The sequence below is a fragment of the Seriola dumerili genome, unplaced genomic scaffold (assembly GCF_002260705.1).
Source record: "Seriola dumerili isolate Sdu_G_001 unplaced genomic scaffold, Sdu_1.0 BDQW01000544.1, whole genome shotgun sequence".
In the NCBI taxonomy this organism is placed as follows: domain Eukaryota; kingdom Metazoa; phylum Chordata; class Actinopteri; order Carangiformes; family Carangidae; genus Seriola; species Seriola dumerili.
This window is the reverse complement of record NW_019174799.1, coordinates 182619-199856: the sequence shown is the minus strand read 5'-3', so window position 1 is coordinate 199856 and position 17238 is coordinate 182619. Positions and strand designations below refer to the sequence as shown.

General features: G+C 40.3%; 1 protein-coding gene across 2 annotated transcripts in view; it reads right to left on the bottom strand.

Moving 5' to 3' along the window:
• Window positions 1-1091: 1091 nt before the first annotated feature.
• The window catches only part of ccdc69 (coiled-coil domain containing 69), a 24081-nt gene continuing 7934 nt past the window's right edge, over window positions 1092-17238 (bottom strand). Inside the window, exons 2-9 of one of the 2 annotated variants that reach the window (XM_022764498.1) lie at window positions 10878-10941; window positions 7004-7182; window positions 6406-6493; window positions 4539-4612; window positions 4320-4421; window positions 3406-3525; window positions 3174-3271; window positions 1092-2797 (exon numbers count right to left, since the gene is read on the bottom strand). In XM_022764498.1, the coding sequence (XP_022620219.1) occupies window positions 2629-2797; window positions 3174-3271; window positions 3406-3525; window positions 4320-4421; window positions 4539-4612; window positions 6406-6493; window positions 7004-7182; window positions 10878-10941 (894 nt within the window). In that variant the 3' untranslated portion in view covers window positions 1092-2628. Of the gene's footprint in view, window positions 2798-3173; window positions 3272-3405; window positions 3526-4319; window positions 4422-4538; window positions 4613-6405; window positions 6494-7003; window positions 7183-10877; window positions 10942-17238 lie in introns of those variants that run through there. The other variant, XM_022764499.1, reaches the window with a different exon arrangement.

Genomic DNA, 17238 nt, shown 5'->3' with positions numbered 1-17238 from the left:
GAGAATTTGTTAAACGTCACCATGTTTACAAGATGGAAACTAAAAATCATGTTAACTTCTGTAAGACATGAGCACAGCAGATTTTAACTGACAGCAAGCTAGCTAGCTAAATTGTTGACCTATTTTTGGCTTGCTATCATGTTAGCGGCTAGCTCACCATCTGCAAAAGCTCACCAGGTATTCCAGTGAGTCACCTAAACCTCCAGGACCATGTTCAGACAGCTCAGTGAGTCACCGCCTGGTACGACTGTGTGCTACAAGTCTGCAGCTACGTTAGCAGCTGCACAATTGGTTCAAGTCTGTAGCTACGTTAGCAACCACATGATTTGTTCAAAGTCTGCAGCTACGTTAGCAACTGCACAATTGGTTCAAGTCTGTAGCTACGTTAGCAACCACATGATTTGTTCAGTCTGCAGCTACATTAGCAACTGCACGATTTGTTCAAAGTTTGTAGCTATGTTAGCAACTGCACGATTTTTTCAAAAGCTGAAAAACTGTAAATACTGTGATTGTATAATTTTTTTTTACCACTAGTGGAGCTAAACACTCAACTCAGCTTTTACCACTCCAAGCTGTACTTTGTCTGTAATTTGTGCTAAATGCTAATATGCAAACAGGAACATGTCAACATGCACTTTACTACATGCTAACACTTCATCATTTCTGGATGTAACCAGGTTCACAGTTAGCATGAAACATGTTACAGATTATTTAACATGTTCAAATTCTAACAATTAGCAGATAAGCATTAACAGGGAAGCTAATATGGAGTCTGTCATTAGTGCTGGAGGTGTGTAGAGGGCGCTAACACCTGGAGGTTTCACTGGATGAATGAAAAAAAATGAATAATGATCCAAATCCAAATGTTGTCGACATTGGCAGCCTCCAAGCTGAGACACTAGCATGATGAAAACAGAGACTCGATGTCTTTCACTGAATAAAACTGAAAGTCACTGATTTGATTCTGAGGCTCAAACACTTTCAAACCCTCAAAATACTTTGACAGTTCAACACGGTTGTTTTTCAAACTCCTGAATACTGTGTTTTTACTGTGTTTTTACATCTGATGTTGAGATGGAAGCGAGCCCAACAGCCTCAGTGAACAGAGCAGTGACGTTTACAAGGCACATGCGCAGAAAAAGAGTCAAACATTTGGCTTCAGGTTGGAATAGGATGAGAAAAGTCACAGTCTACGTGGGTTTGTTTCGGCTCTGATTGGTTTGTTGACAGGTTCAGAACGTCCTGGTGTAACCGACTGAATCTACGCTTGAGCAAGAAGAACCTTTTAAAGGTCCTAGTTTTCAATCAGAGGGTAGAGGTCCTCTAAAACCACCTGAGGTCTGTGGAGGATCTCTTAGATGCTCATTGGCTCCTTGCAGTCCTTCTTACGCCAACCTCCAATCAGCACTAATTAAAAACTAACAGGGTCTGAAGGAACCCCACAGACCTTTACGGATCTAATGATTGCAGTCGTTGGGGAACATTTGAAGCTTTCAGTGTCTGGTGCCTCCAACATCAAGTAGTTCTTTCTTAAATTTCTTCACTTTGTGACTGGATTGGTTTGAACCATCAACAGCCTGAAGTGACACGTAAACTCTAAACTCAGTTATGGGAAAACTGGATCAGTAACAGCTTCTCAAATACCATCCTGATACTGCTCAGGAAGGAACTCGTCCTCAGAGCCCAGGAGAAGATGCTCAGTGTCCGACAGTGAAAGACGGCAAGACAAGCTTTTCAAACTGATGTTCCCTGGGAAAATACAGTAGTCTGGCATCCTCCTCATGAACCACAGGGATGTGGAGTCAGCCTGGTACGAGGACTGGAAGAGTTTGAAACATCAGCATTTGGAGGTAAACCACGTTGGCTGCAGAAACAGAAAAGGTTTCTTTCAACACCGGCTCAGAAGATCCAGCTGGACGTCATTATGTCTGATTGTGGTCTCAGGCACTTTGGCGGACAGGTGGATCATAGAACTATACAGTGCGACGCCCCAGTCACGCCAACATTTTATAAAACAAGTAGTGAGTTTGTTCATGAAGAGCTGGACTTCTGTGAAATGTGAACGCTGCAGTGCTAACCGACGAGGGAACAGAGAACCAGAGGAAGGTCTCGTATCAGCTGAGTCACAACATCCAGTTTTATAGTCCTGATGTGGTCGAGTTGAAAACAGACGCGAAGGCATCAGCTAGCCTGTCTGCTAAACGACAGCTGAAGTCAGGTCTGGACGTTGGACCAGTTCAAACCGGTTCAACCGTCATCAATAATCTGTCAGTAAAAGAATGAAAACGAAAACCCGGATGAACGGACATCAGATCAGCAGAGCGGATGATCTGAGGTCGAAACTGTTGTCTGGCTCGATACAGTGCGCACACACACATACACACACACACACACACACACACACAGACACACACACACACACACACACACACAGAGGATCCAGCTGCTGCAGTGAAACCTCAGGGACTGTGGTGGGTCCAGGATCATGTTACAATAATCAATTAGAGTCTTTAAACCTGGACCCAGAGCAGCAGAGTAAACCGGGTCACTGCAGGTTACCTTGAGTATAATTACAGTCCAACACAGAGTCTGGTGTCTATCTACATGGAGGACTCTGAGGATCCAGAGTCATCTGGGCGCGATCTCCTGCACCATGGGGGGCAGGTGGATGGTCGGACACGAGTCTCTGTGTCTCAGTTTGAACATCAGCTGCTCTTTTTCCTGAGAAAGCTTCTGGTTCACCGTCGCCTGCCTCTCCAGCGCCACCTTCAGGTCCTGCTGCTCCTTCGACAGTTGCCTGGGAAACAAGGGTTCAAATGATTATTGTTAGGGATCAAAGGGATCCAGTAAAATCAGGTCAAAGTTAATAAGAAGGTGGGGTTCAGGATCTTTAGCAATCAGTTTTCAGCACTAAAGTTATTTGGGTTTTGATTCATTTTATCTAAGGTACAATAATTCCTAGTTCTCTTCCAGGAGAGACCAGCACCAGGACTCAGATTCAAAGGTTTAAAGAACAGAAACGGTTTTATCTCGGGTTCGTCAGGTTCAGGATTTGTGTTTCTTGTGTTTCAGCAGACGGACAATATCCAGCAGGTGGCGCCACGTCCATGTGTAAAAAATGTTGGAGACTGAGCTTCTGTTAAAACTCTCTGTTCTGGTCTGGAGTCACGTACTGAATCAGGGTCTGGCAGTTGTCGATCCGGACTCTCAGATCCTCGTTCTGCTGCAGGATGTGGATTATCTGATCCTCCAAAGACAAGTTCTTCTCCACCTGAGAACAGGTGAAGGAGGAGGAGGATGAGGAGAACAGGAGGGAGGGAGGGAGGGAGCAGAGGAGGAGATGAAAACAAACTGTGAACAACAGATCTGATTGAAGTGAAAGTGTAAACGTTCAGCGCAACCAACCAGATCGTCCATCTGCTGCAGCTTCCTGCTCTGGTCCTGCACACGCTCACTCTTCATCTCGATGACGAACAGCAGAGACTCCTGCTCCGACTCCCAGAATGCACCTGGGCTGCCGTGGGCCTGGAGGAAGAGACATGTCAATATGTGTGTGACATCATCGTCATCAGCTCTGACGTGTTTCAACTGAAGCTGGAACAAAAAATGACTGAATTCATTCATTTAATTTGGAACCAACATTTAATTTATTTGTGTTTAATTTGCTTCTTATAATTAAAAACATTTCAGAGGAAAAAATTTAATTTTTATGAGTTTGAATAATAAGTCTTTTTATAAAATAATCTCCATCAATTGTGTTTAACTCCCTTCCTTCCTTTCTTTTGCTTGTTGTTGTTGAACTGTTGTATTAATGTCTTTTGTTGTTTGTTTGTTGTTTGATCTTAACAACTAAAATATAATAGGCTCTAATAAACAGGTGTAACATGACGAGGACCTTTCTGAATAATGACAACTTTTAATCGTGTAAACACATTTTATCGACAACAAGAAGTTTGTCCTTTTTTAATCTAGATTTTAATTGACAATTAATTGAATTTTATTTATTTGTATTTATTTATCTTTACTTATTCATATATTTGAAGCTGTTTTATTGTTTTGTCCTTTTATTCTATGATTATTTTCTGGATTGTTTTCCTTTTATTTCTACTTTTATTTCTGGTTTTACTCACTTTAATACACGTGCTGTTTTAGTATTTTATTATTTTATCTTTATCACGATCATTTTCTTTGCTTTGAATTTTTCTGAATCAAGTTATCAAGTTATTAATTAGCCTGAAATTTAAACCTGTTAAGAAGCTTATTACGGTTAATTAAAGTTGATTACTGAACCAGACGAGATGTGAACGCCTGACACACACCTGGATGTTTCTCTGTAGGTCTTTCTTGAACGTGGACTCCTGGACTCTCTTCTTCAGCTCGTTGTAAACCTGCAGCTCCGACGTCAGCTGATCCACTTCAGCCTGCAGCCACAGCAGAGGGTGAAAACCACCACATGAACACTGAGTCATGTGACTGACACACACACACACACACACACACACACACACACACACACACACACACACACACACACTCACCGTGAGGACGTTCTCAGCTGCGCGGAACGTCTCCGTCAGCTGATTTTTGTCTTCTTCGTGGGTTTTCTGCAGCTCTGCAGGGAACGACACAAACACACACTTTAACAATGAGTCTCTCTCTCACACACACACACACACACACACACACACACACACAGTCATAGTTACATATATAAACATTAACTTAATCTTCGTATGTGGTGTGAATTGTTTTCATTGTATTCTACAGGATATCATATATTAACAGCTGATGATAAACTGAGTCAGAGCTTCTGAAAGACTGAGGGCGTCCCGGTCACATGACCCCCTGCTGGAACCAGCTGGAACCAGCTCGATGGAGATCAAGTCTGAGGTCAAGAAGTCAAAATTATCTCTGACCTCGTCTCCTCGACGTCGACGGAAAACATCATGAGGTCAAAGAAGAGAAGAATCTCACTGAACTTACACTGAGCTAACTTTATTTATAACTTTATTTATAACACCTGGACGACGATCAATCCTCCTTTAACCACAGAAACAAACAGGATGAAATGTTGAAATAAGAAAACATGAAAGAAAAATACTTAAAGTAGAACCATTAAAATAATAATGGATAGAAATAATGAACTGAGTAAGTGAACTGAGTGAGTTAAGTAGAGGAAAATTCATATTTTAAAGCAGTGAGCAGTTCTGAAACGACATGTATGTTTAGTTGTGATGATGATGATGATGATGATGATGATGATGATGATGATGATGATGTAACTATAGATTCATCAGCTCATTCTTCATGGCGACTCCTGACTGATGAAAGAGAATGAATCTATATTTATGGATCTGAGCTTCAGTCCATCAGACAGAAACAGCTGCTCTGATGTTTCTACATTTATGTGGCTCTGCTGTGGTTTTAAATGTTGCTGCAGCAAGGCATTGTGGGACGGCATGTCTCCTTTCCTTGGGCAAAGGAAGCTCCAGTGTTTCCTAAAGGAGATGAGAGAGGAAGCAGTGAAGCTCCTTTCCTCACTCTGATCATGAAGCTGCTCAGAGACTGAAGATGTTTTCTCTCAGTCTGAAGCTTCAGGAGAAACATTCTGCATTTCACTGAGATATTCTGCGTCTTATACTCTGTGTTTACACTGTTTTCTTTTTAAGCTTTTTACTTCTATTTTTACTTCTTCTTTTATTCCTGTTGCTGTGATGATGTGTTTTCTCTGTCCTACGTCTTTAACCACATCACACACATTTAGGCCCCCAAGTCACTGAGCCCCCTCCCCCCCCCCTGTCCTGAGGGTGGCGCCAGAGGACAGGTCACCTAAACTCAGTACAGAAGGTTTGTCCCCCACCCCCCCACCCCCAGCTCCCTGTTTGACATCAACATGAACTGAATTTTCATCAACTGGCGAGAAGTTTAGGAAAGTTTTAGTTTGTTCATAGTTCCTGTTGAAATGAAAAACAAGCGTCAGTTTATTAGGGACACGCAGCTACAGCTGAAGCATCCAGTCAGAGATGTTGCTGAAGCTGATTGTAGCTGCTCACATCTGCTCATGTACTTAAGGTGGACTGAGTGACCTCCTTATGAAAGGTTCACTGTCGAGACTTGATTCGACTTTCATCAGGCTCAGCTCTGCTATAATTAGCCTGTTAGCTCCATGGCTACACGCTAATTATAGAAAACCTGGACGTGCGTCCGACACACTGAGATGTTCACTGTCGACACGACGTCACAGACGCAGCACATGAATTCATGTGTTCACAACGAAACACGAGGAAAATAAAACTTCATGTGTCTTTTGTGCAACAGCTCATGTGTGAAGATCTGGACATCATGTGAAATGTGTTGAACACATTCATAAGTGAATACATGATGGAAACATGCGCAGCGTGTTACCGTCCACGTGTCTCTCGTGTTCCTCAGTCGCACTTTTACTTTTCTGTTCGTGCAGGACGTTTAAATCGGCCGTCGTCTCCGTTTTCACCTGAAAATCACATCACAACAAAATGAACTCAGTGTAAAAGAGAAGATCAACTAACGAAGAAGCGCTGACGACTCTGGAGTGTTAACAGCAGCTAAAACTCTGATTACTGTAATTACTTAATCACCTGAGCATCAATAAAAACCTGAAGTTAAAATGTAAAAAGAAAGAAAAACTTTCAAACACGGAGTTTATTGAAAAAACAAAGAAAAAAACTGGAACTGAAATCAGAAGCTGTGACTCATTAACTTCCTTTAAATCTCTTAATTAAAACAAGAATAGAAACAAACTCTAGAATAAATAAGATAAATTAGATAAATTAGAAATACTATATGATAACATGCAAATGAAAAGTAGGAATTTCTGTAAATGTGCAAATATAAAAATAAATATTAAGAATTTAGTGGTTGTAAATATAAAAATATAAATATTTATATTGTTTTATCCCAAATTATTGTTTTTACATATTTTATTGACTCTTCAATTACTCAATTACAGTCTTCTTCTTCTCACCTTGTCCAGGATGCTGAGGACGAGGGCGCACACATCTTCGTCGGCGTGGTCTTTGAGAAGCTCCGCCCTCTCTGGGTTCCCATTGGCCGAGAGCACTTCCTTCAAAGTCCTCAGCTGCCACTCGAAGCGCTCCAGCTGCTTCTCCAGACACACGTCCTGCTCACCTGACGTTCGTTTACCTGCAGACAGACCAATCAGAGATCAGAGAGCACAGGTGAGTTCTCTTCTTTATGTAAACGTAGAACCAAAACAAAACTCCTTTAAAAAACATAAATTAACAAATAATTACAATATAATTTTATATCCTTATTCTTTGTTGTCTCTCATGACGTGAGCGCAGACACTTCTTCTTCTTTGGATGGTAAGTTTGTTTTATCATATATTTAACTCATCTCAGGCGCTGACTTGTGGCACAACTCAGTACTACAGCAAACTGCACTTACACCACATCCTCATCCTCTGCAGCGTCTAATAGATCTTTAATCAATTAAATTATTGATGGTTATTACCAATACTTGATTAATCATTGACAGCTCTATATCTCATCATGGATTTCATATTAAAAGTTGATGTTTGAGTGACAGACGTCGAAGGGTTAACACAAAACTTCACAGAGATATGATGTCATCATCATGGAAATTTGAAAAACAGACATACAACAATCTCTCTCTCTGTCTCTCACACTCACACACACTCTCACACACACACACACACTCACACTCTCACACACACACCTGAATTTGCAGATCAACGTTCAGGAAGTTTTTCTGACTAATTTAATATCAGCCTGTCAGTTACATCATCGACATGTAGACACATGATCTCTCTCTCTCTCTCTCTCTCTCTCACCCACACACACACTCACACACACACACACACACACACACACACGCACACACACACACACACTTTCAATGACGTCTTCAGTGTGGATGGACCAGATGTCTTCAGGCTTCAATCTTAAAAACATCTCTGATGTCTCAAACTTTCTACTTTAGGAAAAAACTCAAAAACTTGCAGTAACATGGTGGAGGTTTAAAATGTGTGTATGTGATGTAACACGGTAAAAAAATGTTTCATATTTACAGAAGAACTGATGTTTTCTTTTCTCATAACGTCAGTTCATATTGAGGAGAAGCAGGTTTGAACGTGTCTCAAGGTGAACTGATTTTAAACAAAGAGCAGATTTAGTTTTATTCAGCTGTTATTTGACCGTTGAGACACAGAGCTTTGTCTCTCAGGGAGGAGACGTGTGATCGTCATGAGGAACAAACAGAGAATGAGGTGATAAATGAATTTGTTGTATTAGTGATACCTGCGAAGAAAATACTTCTACGCTTTGATAAAAATGTTTAAGAGCAGTCAAACATGTAAATATATTTATTGTCAGACCCTGTGAAGACACATAACTGTTCCTCAGACTGAAAACATGAAGGGACCCGGGATTGTTCCATGAGGAACTCCAAAATAAAAGTTAATTTAACTCTTTAACCATCGGGGACACAACCTGCAGATATCAGAGAAGAAGAAGCTCACTGAGTGTTTTTAAAAGAAAGATAAAAACTTCAGCTTTTAAAGCCTTTAACCAGCTCGGAAATCCTTTGCTCAGCACTAAATGCTGCTGTGTTGATGTCTTACTGATTTTATGCTTTCTATGTCATTTTTTTCATTATCTATTATTTCATTTATTATTTTATTATTATTCCATCTAATTTTACATTGTTTTTAGGGTTATGTTTTTCATTTTACATGCATGTTTTTATGTTCATTTTATGTCTTTTCATGTGATGCATTTTTCATTCCTTTGTTGTAAAGCACTTTGTATTACATTTCTTGTATGAAAGGTGCTATATTTATTTCTATTTATTTTAAGAACCGAAAACCATCTCAGTGTAGTTTCACATCTCCTCTCTCAGGCTTCTCTCTGGAGCTCTAGTAACAACAGGTCAGTGAGCCAATCAGAAGAGAGGAGGCTCTGAGCCTCTCTTCTGATTGGCTGACTGTTTTCTGAGTGATCCAATAAAAATATAGCAGATTTCAGGTGAAAACACTCAGAGAAACCAAATCCTGCAAGGTTTGGATGGTGGGTCCAGGTGGGCGGGGCTTGGTGACTGCTTTGTTGTGACATCACAAAGTTCCAGAAGTCCTGACGGCTGGTTTTAAGGCTCAGTTTCTGAATACAGGCTGTGTGCATTTCTCTGTGGACTGAGGCTTTGATACTTTCACAGTATTAATATAGAAGCTAGAGCTGATCTATAATCACACTACACATGGACACAGACCTTTACACTGGAGGAGCTTTAAATCTAAAGAAGTGATGTGTATTAGGGATGAACTGGATTAAAGAAGGGACGGATATTAAATCTCAATGCTTCATCAAAGAGTCCATTGTGGAAAGGTGGCGCTGAATGTCTGGACTGATTCATAATCTCATTTGCTTTTTCTCTGATCAGATATTTCCTTATTTAAATCATAATTTTGCTCATTTTAGTTCTTCTGTGCTTCTTCTGTTAAATAAAAAAAAAGAATCCTTTGTGGAGAAATTTAATTTATTAGAGAGTCTGGAAACTAAATCCAAACTGAGATATTAAATCAACAAGTTTGAAAAGCTATAGAACAGGAACCGGATTTTCTCAGTATTCTTTATTTTCCAGGTCGAGCTCCGTGAGTCACAGAGAGATGACGACAGTGTGTTCGTACCTTCCTGCTGTGAACGAGTGGTTTCTGCTCGTAAACAGGAGGAAGTGAACGCTCAGCGCAGCGAGTCATGAGTCAGAGCCTCACACTGAAGATTCATTCAAACACTTCTGACACAGACAGTCTAAAACTCCTCTTCCTCTGTGTCTTCTTCTGCTCCCTCCTCTACCTGTCTCGTCTCTCTCTCATTGGTTCTCTCCTGGGTGAGGTCACACTTTGGTGATTGTCATGTTTTGTTCTGGGAAACTCTGGAGCTGCAGCTGATAATCACTGCCACTTCTTATTTAATCACATTCATTTAATCACATTATTTTTTCCTGCCAGCTGATCTGAATCTTTGTGGATTGTTTTTAACTGCCGACTGTTTTCACCTGATTACAGGCTGATGTCAGTAATCATGTCTTCGCTGGTCACGACATATAACATATATTTACCATATAGGCTTCTAACTGTAGAAATACCTGACGAGACATGTTGGAGAGCAGGTTTTATGTTCATGTTTTCATCTTACAGTAAATATCTGTATATAAACGGACAGAGGAGAGTGTTGATGGAACATCATCTGAGGCTAAATAATAAACTGACAGTATGAAACAGATTTATAAATGAGTGGCGGTGTGGAGGAATTTAGCATCATCGCAGCTGCATGGAAAACACTCATGACCAAGTGAAACGATAGGTGATTGAAGATGCTAATTTTGCTAACCGCTCTGAAAAGATGCTAATTTTGCTAACCGTTCTGAAAAGATGCTTAAATTCCAAAACAAACTACAAGTTGAAGTTGAGTGGTTGTGACATTGAAGTCATGTGACTGTGTTGTAACTGGTTTAAGGCCAAACATCAGCTTTTTACTTCAGCTGATTGTATTGAGGCTTCAAACATCTTAAAGTGATGTTCATTAGTGAAGATGATCCTGCTGAACTAAACCTGTCAACCTTGTTTGATGCCTAACTTCAGGGGTGGACTACAAAAATACATCCTCCCTGCGACACTGTATATGTGAGCAGCAGAAAAAGATAATAATAATATTCACATTAGTCATGTTAGCAGCTGTATGGACCAACATCGGTCTTGTTTTGGTTCAAGACAAGAAAACAGGAAGTGAGAGTAACGAGGCTGAGAACAGTCGGAGGAGGAAACCCAGAGTCAAATAGAGATATATTTATAAGCCACTCACCTCCTTCATCTCGGCGGCTCTTGTCTTTCTGAGTCTTCTCTCCCTTCTTGCCTTTGCTTTTCTTCTGATGACGACAGGAAGAGAAGAAGAAGAAGAAGTTTCAGTGATGGCCTCAACAAACAAACAAAGAACAGACTGAAGAGTCTGACAGGTTTGTTTTCAAACCAGTGATGGACTTAAGTAGTACGACAAAGTATTAGGGCCAGACTGAGATAAAAAAAGGAATCTGAAATTTCAAGAATAAAGTCTCAATATTTCAAGAATAAAGTCTCAATATTTCAAGAATAAAGTCTCAATATTTCAAGAATAAAGTCATAATATTATGAGAATTAAAAATGTAAAATTTCAAGAGAATTTTTTTTTTTATTATGACTTTTTTGTAAAATGTACAACTTTGCTCTTGTAATGACTTTTTTCTTGATATATGATTTTATTCTCAAAATGTCAGATTTTTTTCCTTAATTTGTCCCTAATATTTGTCATAAAGCAGAAATACCAATGATCAATATCAAATGAAAACATCCTCCAGCTCGTCATCGTCTGATAAAACCTGCATGAGTTTAAATGATCGGACACCTCTCAGGTTAAAGTCACGTTTAATCAGCTGGAACTACTTGGTTAAAATGAGGCGAGGACGATTACTCCAATTAATTTGATTAATCTGAAATTGAACTGTTTCATGATTTTATAAAATAGATATTTACTTTATGTATCTCCTGGGGGAAATTCAGGAATAATAATGAATAAATAATAAATAACAAAATGTACATTGTGAAACTCACAGACAGTAACAGACGATAGCTGCTACATCAGCTGTTGTCAGTCTGTCACGTGCTGACTGACAAACCACTCTGCTCATTGATCTGCTATCGATCGTCCGTGACCTTGGTAACGAGGCGTCAAAGCCTCCACAGTCTAATGAGCAGCGGTGGATTCCAGTCTGTCCCGACCTGCCGGGTTCAGCAGCTAACGAACTAATGAACCAGCGAAGCGTCTGTCAGACTGATGTTCAGACACAAGCAGCAGCAGATGAGTTTAGTGTCTGCAGCTGTTTGAGATGACGTGTTTGTTATAAGTTGAATAATGACGACAGGTTTTCAGGTGGTTCAGCTCTTTTATTATTCAACTGTAACTCACATTAGGTTAAAAAAAAAAAAAAATAGTAAGTTTCAGTTTTTGCTTTGGAGGCGGAGCCTGTGGAGCCATAACAACAGCACGCTACCTCCTCCTTTATTTTTGATATTATCATTGACGAGTGAGGTCACTAGAGGTCGCTGTCACGGAAACGTAAACACTTTCTATGAGCTCGAACAAAATAATTATTCTGATGGTTCTCTGGTTGCAGATTTTCATTTTCATTGACACATTTACATAAAAGTTTTTAAAGAAGCAGCGTCACAACTAAAACCACTGAGTTCAAGGCAGAGATGATGTCACTCAAACATCTGCTCGGATCCAGAGTTTAGCTTCACCTTTAAACACCTGGAGACTGAAGATCCTCCTTTTCTCCACAATTCAAAAAAGTAAGGGGGAATAAAAATTTCTCAAATACTAAATCAGAAAACTTGTTAAAGAATGAAGGAGCTAAAATATCTGATCACAGTTAATGCAGAAAAATATGAGTTTGTTTTATTAATGAAAATCAAGAAATTCTTGTTTCTCCTGGGGATTTGTTTCTTCACTGTTTTTGTAAATGTCCCATGTAAATACAGAAAAAGTTTATTTAAGCAAACCACATTTAAACCATATATAAAACATATTTCTAATATTATTTCATGACATAATTCTCAAACATTTTCTTCTCTATCTAAAGGTCAACATCCTCCGCCTCAGTCGACGGGTTCAAACCTTTTTTGGTCGGTTTTATTTTTAAAATCAGATCAGGGTGAAGGGACAGAAAATATTTGTTTTCTGAGCTCACACTTCAGAGTCTGCTTCATAACAATCCTGATCACATCCCGTCTGCCCGGGGACATGAAGCAGGGCATTCTGGGAGGTGGCGGGAGGCCCCCTCAGCGGCCGAGTCCCACTCCAGGTCTGGCGTTAAACTGGATCAGTGGGTTAGTTATGAAATCTGACTCTGACCTGCCAGTTTCCCGCTCATTAGTGTCCACATGAGCGACGCTGCTGCTCTCCCTCTTTTCTTCCTGCGTTACGTAAGTTCAGCTGCAGCTCTGACTCCGGACAACAGGACGACTGTTTGTTCACAACCGGTCGAGCCTCCTCATCCTCACACCTGCACTCACCTCCTGACGAGGACACGCTCCGTCTCACTGCGCATTTTAAACCAATCAACTGTCAGAAGAAAAGTCCACGGTGACGTCTTCAGACACAAAGAGATTCTGTTCAACAACCTCAGAGTTTACAGCAAATTTAAAGGAATTATTCTCATTAATAATAATAATAATAATAATAATAATAATAATAATACATTTTATTCATATGTAAAACACCCAAAGATGATTTACATGAGTTTAAATAAGACTTAAAAAAACAAAATATACAACACAACATTATTACAAATTAAAAGTTGAGTTTTGAGTCTGGATTTGAACATGGACTGATCGGTGTATTAGATATTGATTGATTTTTTGTGCACAAATGGCTTCACGTACCAACTGTACGTTCAGACAGGAAGTCATTTATTTTCTATGTTGTCTGACACGATCAGCAGCTGAAGGGAAGTTCAACCCACAGACTCTGAGCTGAGGTCAGCGATGACAGGAAGTGATCAGATCATCCTCCGCTGATCCTTTATATTATTGATTTATCTGGATACACTGATTAGCTGTTTTTAAAGCCTGGAGTTAAATAAAATCTGATGACGACACATCAGAACATTTCTTCTTACTCATCAGTCGACATGTTTATATTCACACCAAGAAAGAGACGGACGCGTTCACTGTCTCTGGAATTTGGATCATTCAAACAAAAATCCTGATTATTTGGGAAATTGATTTACATCCAATCCAGCTCAGGGTACACACACACACACACACACACACACACACACACACACACACACACACGCTCTCATATCTCAAGCACACTGCAGCTGAAAGATCACACTCCAGGCCACGTTGTATGTGCACAGACAATACACACTGACTGAAATGCTTACTGTATTGCCTTACACACACTCGTTGCTCAAGCAGTGAGGCCAAACAATCACACCCTAAAACACTGCTACACACACACACACACACACACACACACACACACACACACACACACACACACACTGTATAAACACTTGTAAACTCTGCTCTGCAAACTGGACACCGACTTTATTTAAAGTGGGAGCAGAAACAATAAATCTCGGTGGTTTAAACACGTCTCTGGGTTCAGGAGGAGACGTGGAGCTGGAGCTCAGCAGCGTGTCGCCATGCGTTTCACAGCTCAGTGTGAGGAGGAGGAGGAGGAGGAGGAGGAGGAGGAGGAGGAGAAGCATATGTTCCTTCAGGCGTCGCGAGGCCCTCGCTTTTAAAACGGCCATAAATCAGAGCGTGGCGTCTCCTCTGTTTGTACAACTCTCCACCTTCTAGAAAAACCTGCATCAACGTCTCATTCCACCGTGAGGACGGCTCAGAGAGCACATCCACTTTCTGCAGATGTTCCACAGTTGAACATAAATCATCTCATTGGCCGGTTTAAACCTCGTGGGAGGAGCCAAAGAGCAGCAGGTTTCCTTGAGGTTGAGAGAATAAAAGTGGAAGAAAAGCCATGGGTCCCTGGTGCTACAGATGAAGCGCATGAGAAGTCAGATGGTGTCCGACCGCAGGGCACCACACCTGAAACAGGATGTGACATCACACTGAGGTCTCTGTGTGATAATGTACGCCACAGGATGATGACACATCACTGGATGGGATGACTGCTTCATTTCCAAACACAGTGCCTCAGCGATTGACACATTCACATGGTTTAATCTGAACAAAGGCGACCTCTGACCTCTGACCTGTGAGTCTTTTCCTCCGAAACAGGAAACGCCTCCTTCACTTCCTCTACAGAGTCAGAGACGACAGCGATGCTGATGTGACACTTTAACTCAGATGGAGATCTTCAGCCTGCATCTGTTCACATCTGGTTTACAGCTGATTGATTATGGTAAACATCAGAATCAGGATCATTTTGATCAATACTGAGATCAGGATTGTTTTACACCGTCACTCATTGACTTTGGAAACTCCACACATTTATTAAACTTTTTAACTGTGGACTCTCTCGAACTTTTAATACAATTCAACAGAAAAACTAATTTAAAAAATGAAATAAATAAATATATAATATCTAAATATATACAACAAAAAATGTATAAAAATAAATAAATAAGATGAACTACAACACATCGACACTGGCAGCAGTGAAACGTAACCAAGTAAATGGGGGTGAAATTTGTTGAGAAACAGAATGCAGCGCAATAATCGCTTTATCGATTATCTTGTTTTCGTGATCGTCAGAATCAAACAGAGATTTAGATTAATCATCCAGCCCCATGTCAAACTGTCCCATCTGTTTTCAGTGTATCATGGATGAGCAGACACCTTCACTGGATCATCGTGACACTGAAGAAACTTAAAAACACCAAGATCCTGAAGGAACGTCCTCAGGAAGGATTCATGGATGTTTATTCTCCACTGTGACTTCCTTAAAGAGAGTCTGTGTGTTCACATTTAACAGAGTGATTCTGAGGTCAAAGGTCAGAGTATCTGCTGGTCAACTCTTAATTTTGGGAATACAATCACTGCTGCAGCAGCTGTTTCCAGTCTGTTGTCCTGCAGCCTGTGTGTCAGATGCTGCTCCACCATGTTGGTAACAAACATGTCTGTGCACAGCAGTAATCACTGTTTTCCTCCTCTGGAAAACCACAACAGAACACAGCGGTCTGAGAAACGCTGCAGCAGGAATCAAAGCTCACACACGTTTACCTCAAAGCTCACGTCTCTTTTTTCCTCTGTTCAGATTTTAAGAGCTGGTCCTGCAAGAAGACAAACACACCTCTGTCTCCTGTGTCTCCAGCTGGACTCTCAGCCACATGATAAAATGCTGCCGAGTGTTTGAATGTTCCTGGATGAGACTTCACGTCCTGTGAAGACTCTCCTGAACCGGGTTAGACTCACTCACGGAGACGGACTCGTCTGACGTGTCAAATGTCTCACGTTCGAGCAGCAGACAGAGAACTGAGCTCCTCCACCGGGATCCACTTTAACACCTGTCGCTCATCGAGCAGCGGAAGCTCATCACAGAGCGGTTTGAGAGTCGAGTCATTAACTGTTCTCTGAGGGGAAAAACAACTCGTCATGTGGCGCCGTGTTCATGAGGAAAAACTATCAAACGCACTGTGACGTCGTTATAAACACGAGCAGCTACTGAGGTTTTACATTCACTTTATTCACGTTTCCTTTGAAGAGTTACAGTCTGAGAAACACTCATGAGGTCAGAGCCAGAGGACGAGAGCAGCAGGAAAGCATCTATTAAATATAAATATATAAATGTGATGTTTCTGACCAGTGTTTTGATTTAAATCACAGCTGTTTCTTGTGTTGTCTTAACTGGGAGGTGTTTCTAACTGCATTTAGTCTTAGTTCATTGAAGTAAACGAGGAGGACAAAATATGAAAAAAAAAAAAACTTAATGTAATTCAATAATTCAAGATGGATATAAACTATTGATTTAACCAAAAGCAAAGGGACATGTTTATTATTTGAAGAATTTTGTGTCATTAAATTATTACAGATATTTTTTACAGCTTCAAAAGAGAGAAAGAGCTGATCAATTAGTCGATGCAACTATTTGATAACTGAATTATCGTTTCATTTACTTTTCAAGCAGAAATAATAAAAATATTCCAGCTGCTTGAATGTGAATTTCTATCACAGTAAACTCAATATTTAGAATTTCAGACTGTGGGAAACCATTTTATAAACCAAACAAATGATTGATTAATTAAGAAAATAAATAGCAGATGAATCAATAATGAAAATACTTGTTAGTTGCAGCCCTACAATAATATATTGGACAATTTTTTTCTTTAAAACACCAACTTTTGACAAATCAACATGTGAGGAGGAGGAGCTTCAGAAACTTCAGACAACAAGCAAACAAAGACTTCACTGTTTTAAATGATCAACTCGAGTCTCTGCCAAACCAGAACGTCTGGTCCTCATCAGGTTTACAGCTGACATGTAGAGCTCAAACATGTTCTGAGTCATGACGGGGTCTGAGACTGAAATAACAAGAGTCACAACAACAACAGAGTCACAACAACAACAGAGTCACAGCAACAACAGAGTAACAACAACTACAGAGTCACAAAACTACTGAGTCACAGCAACTACAGAGTCACAACAACAGAGTCACA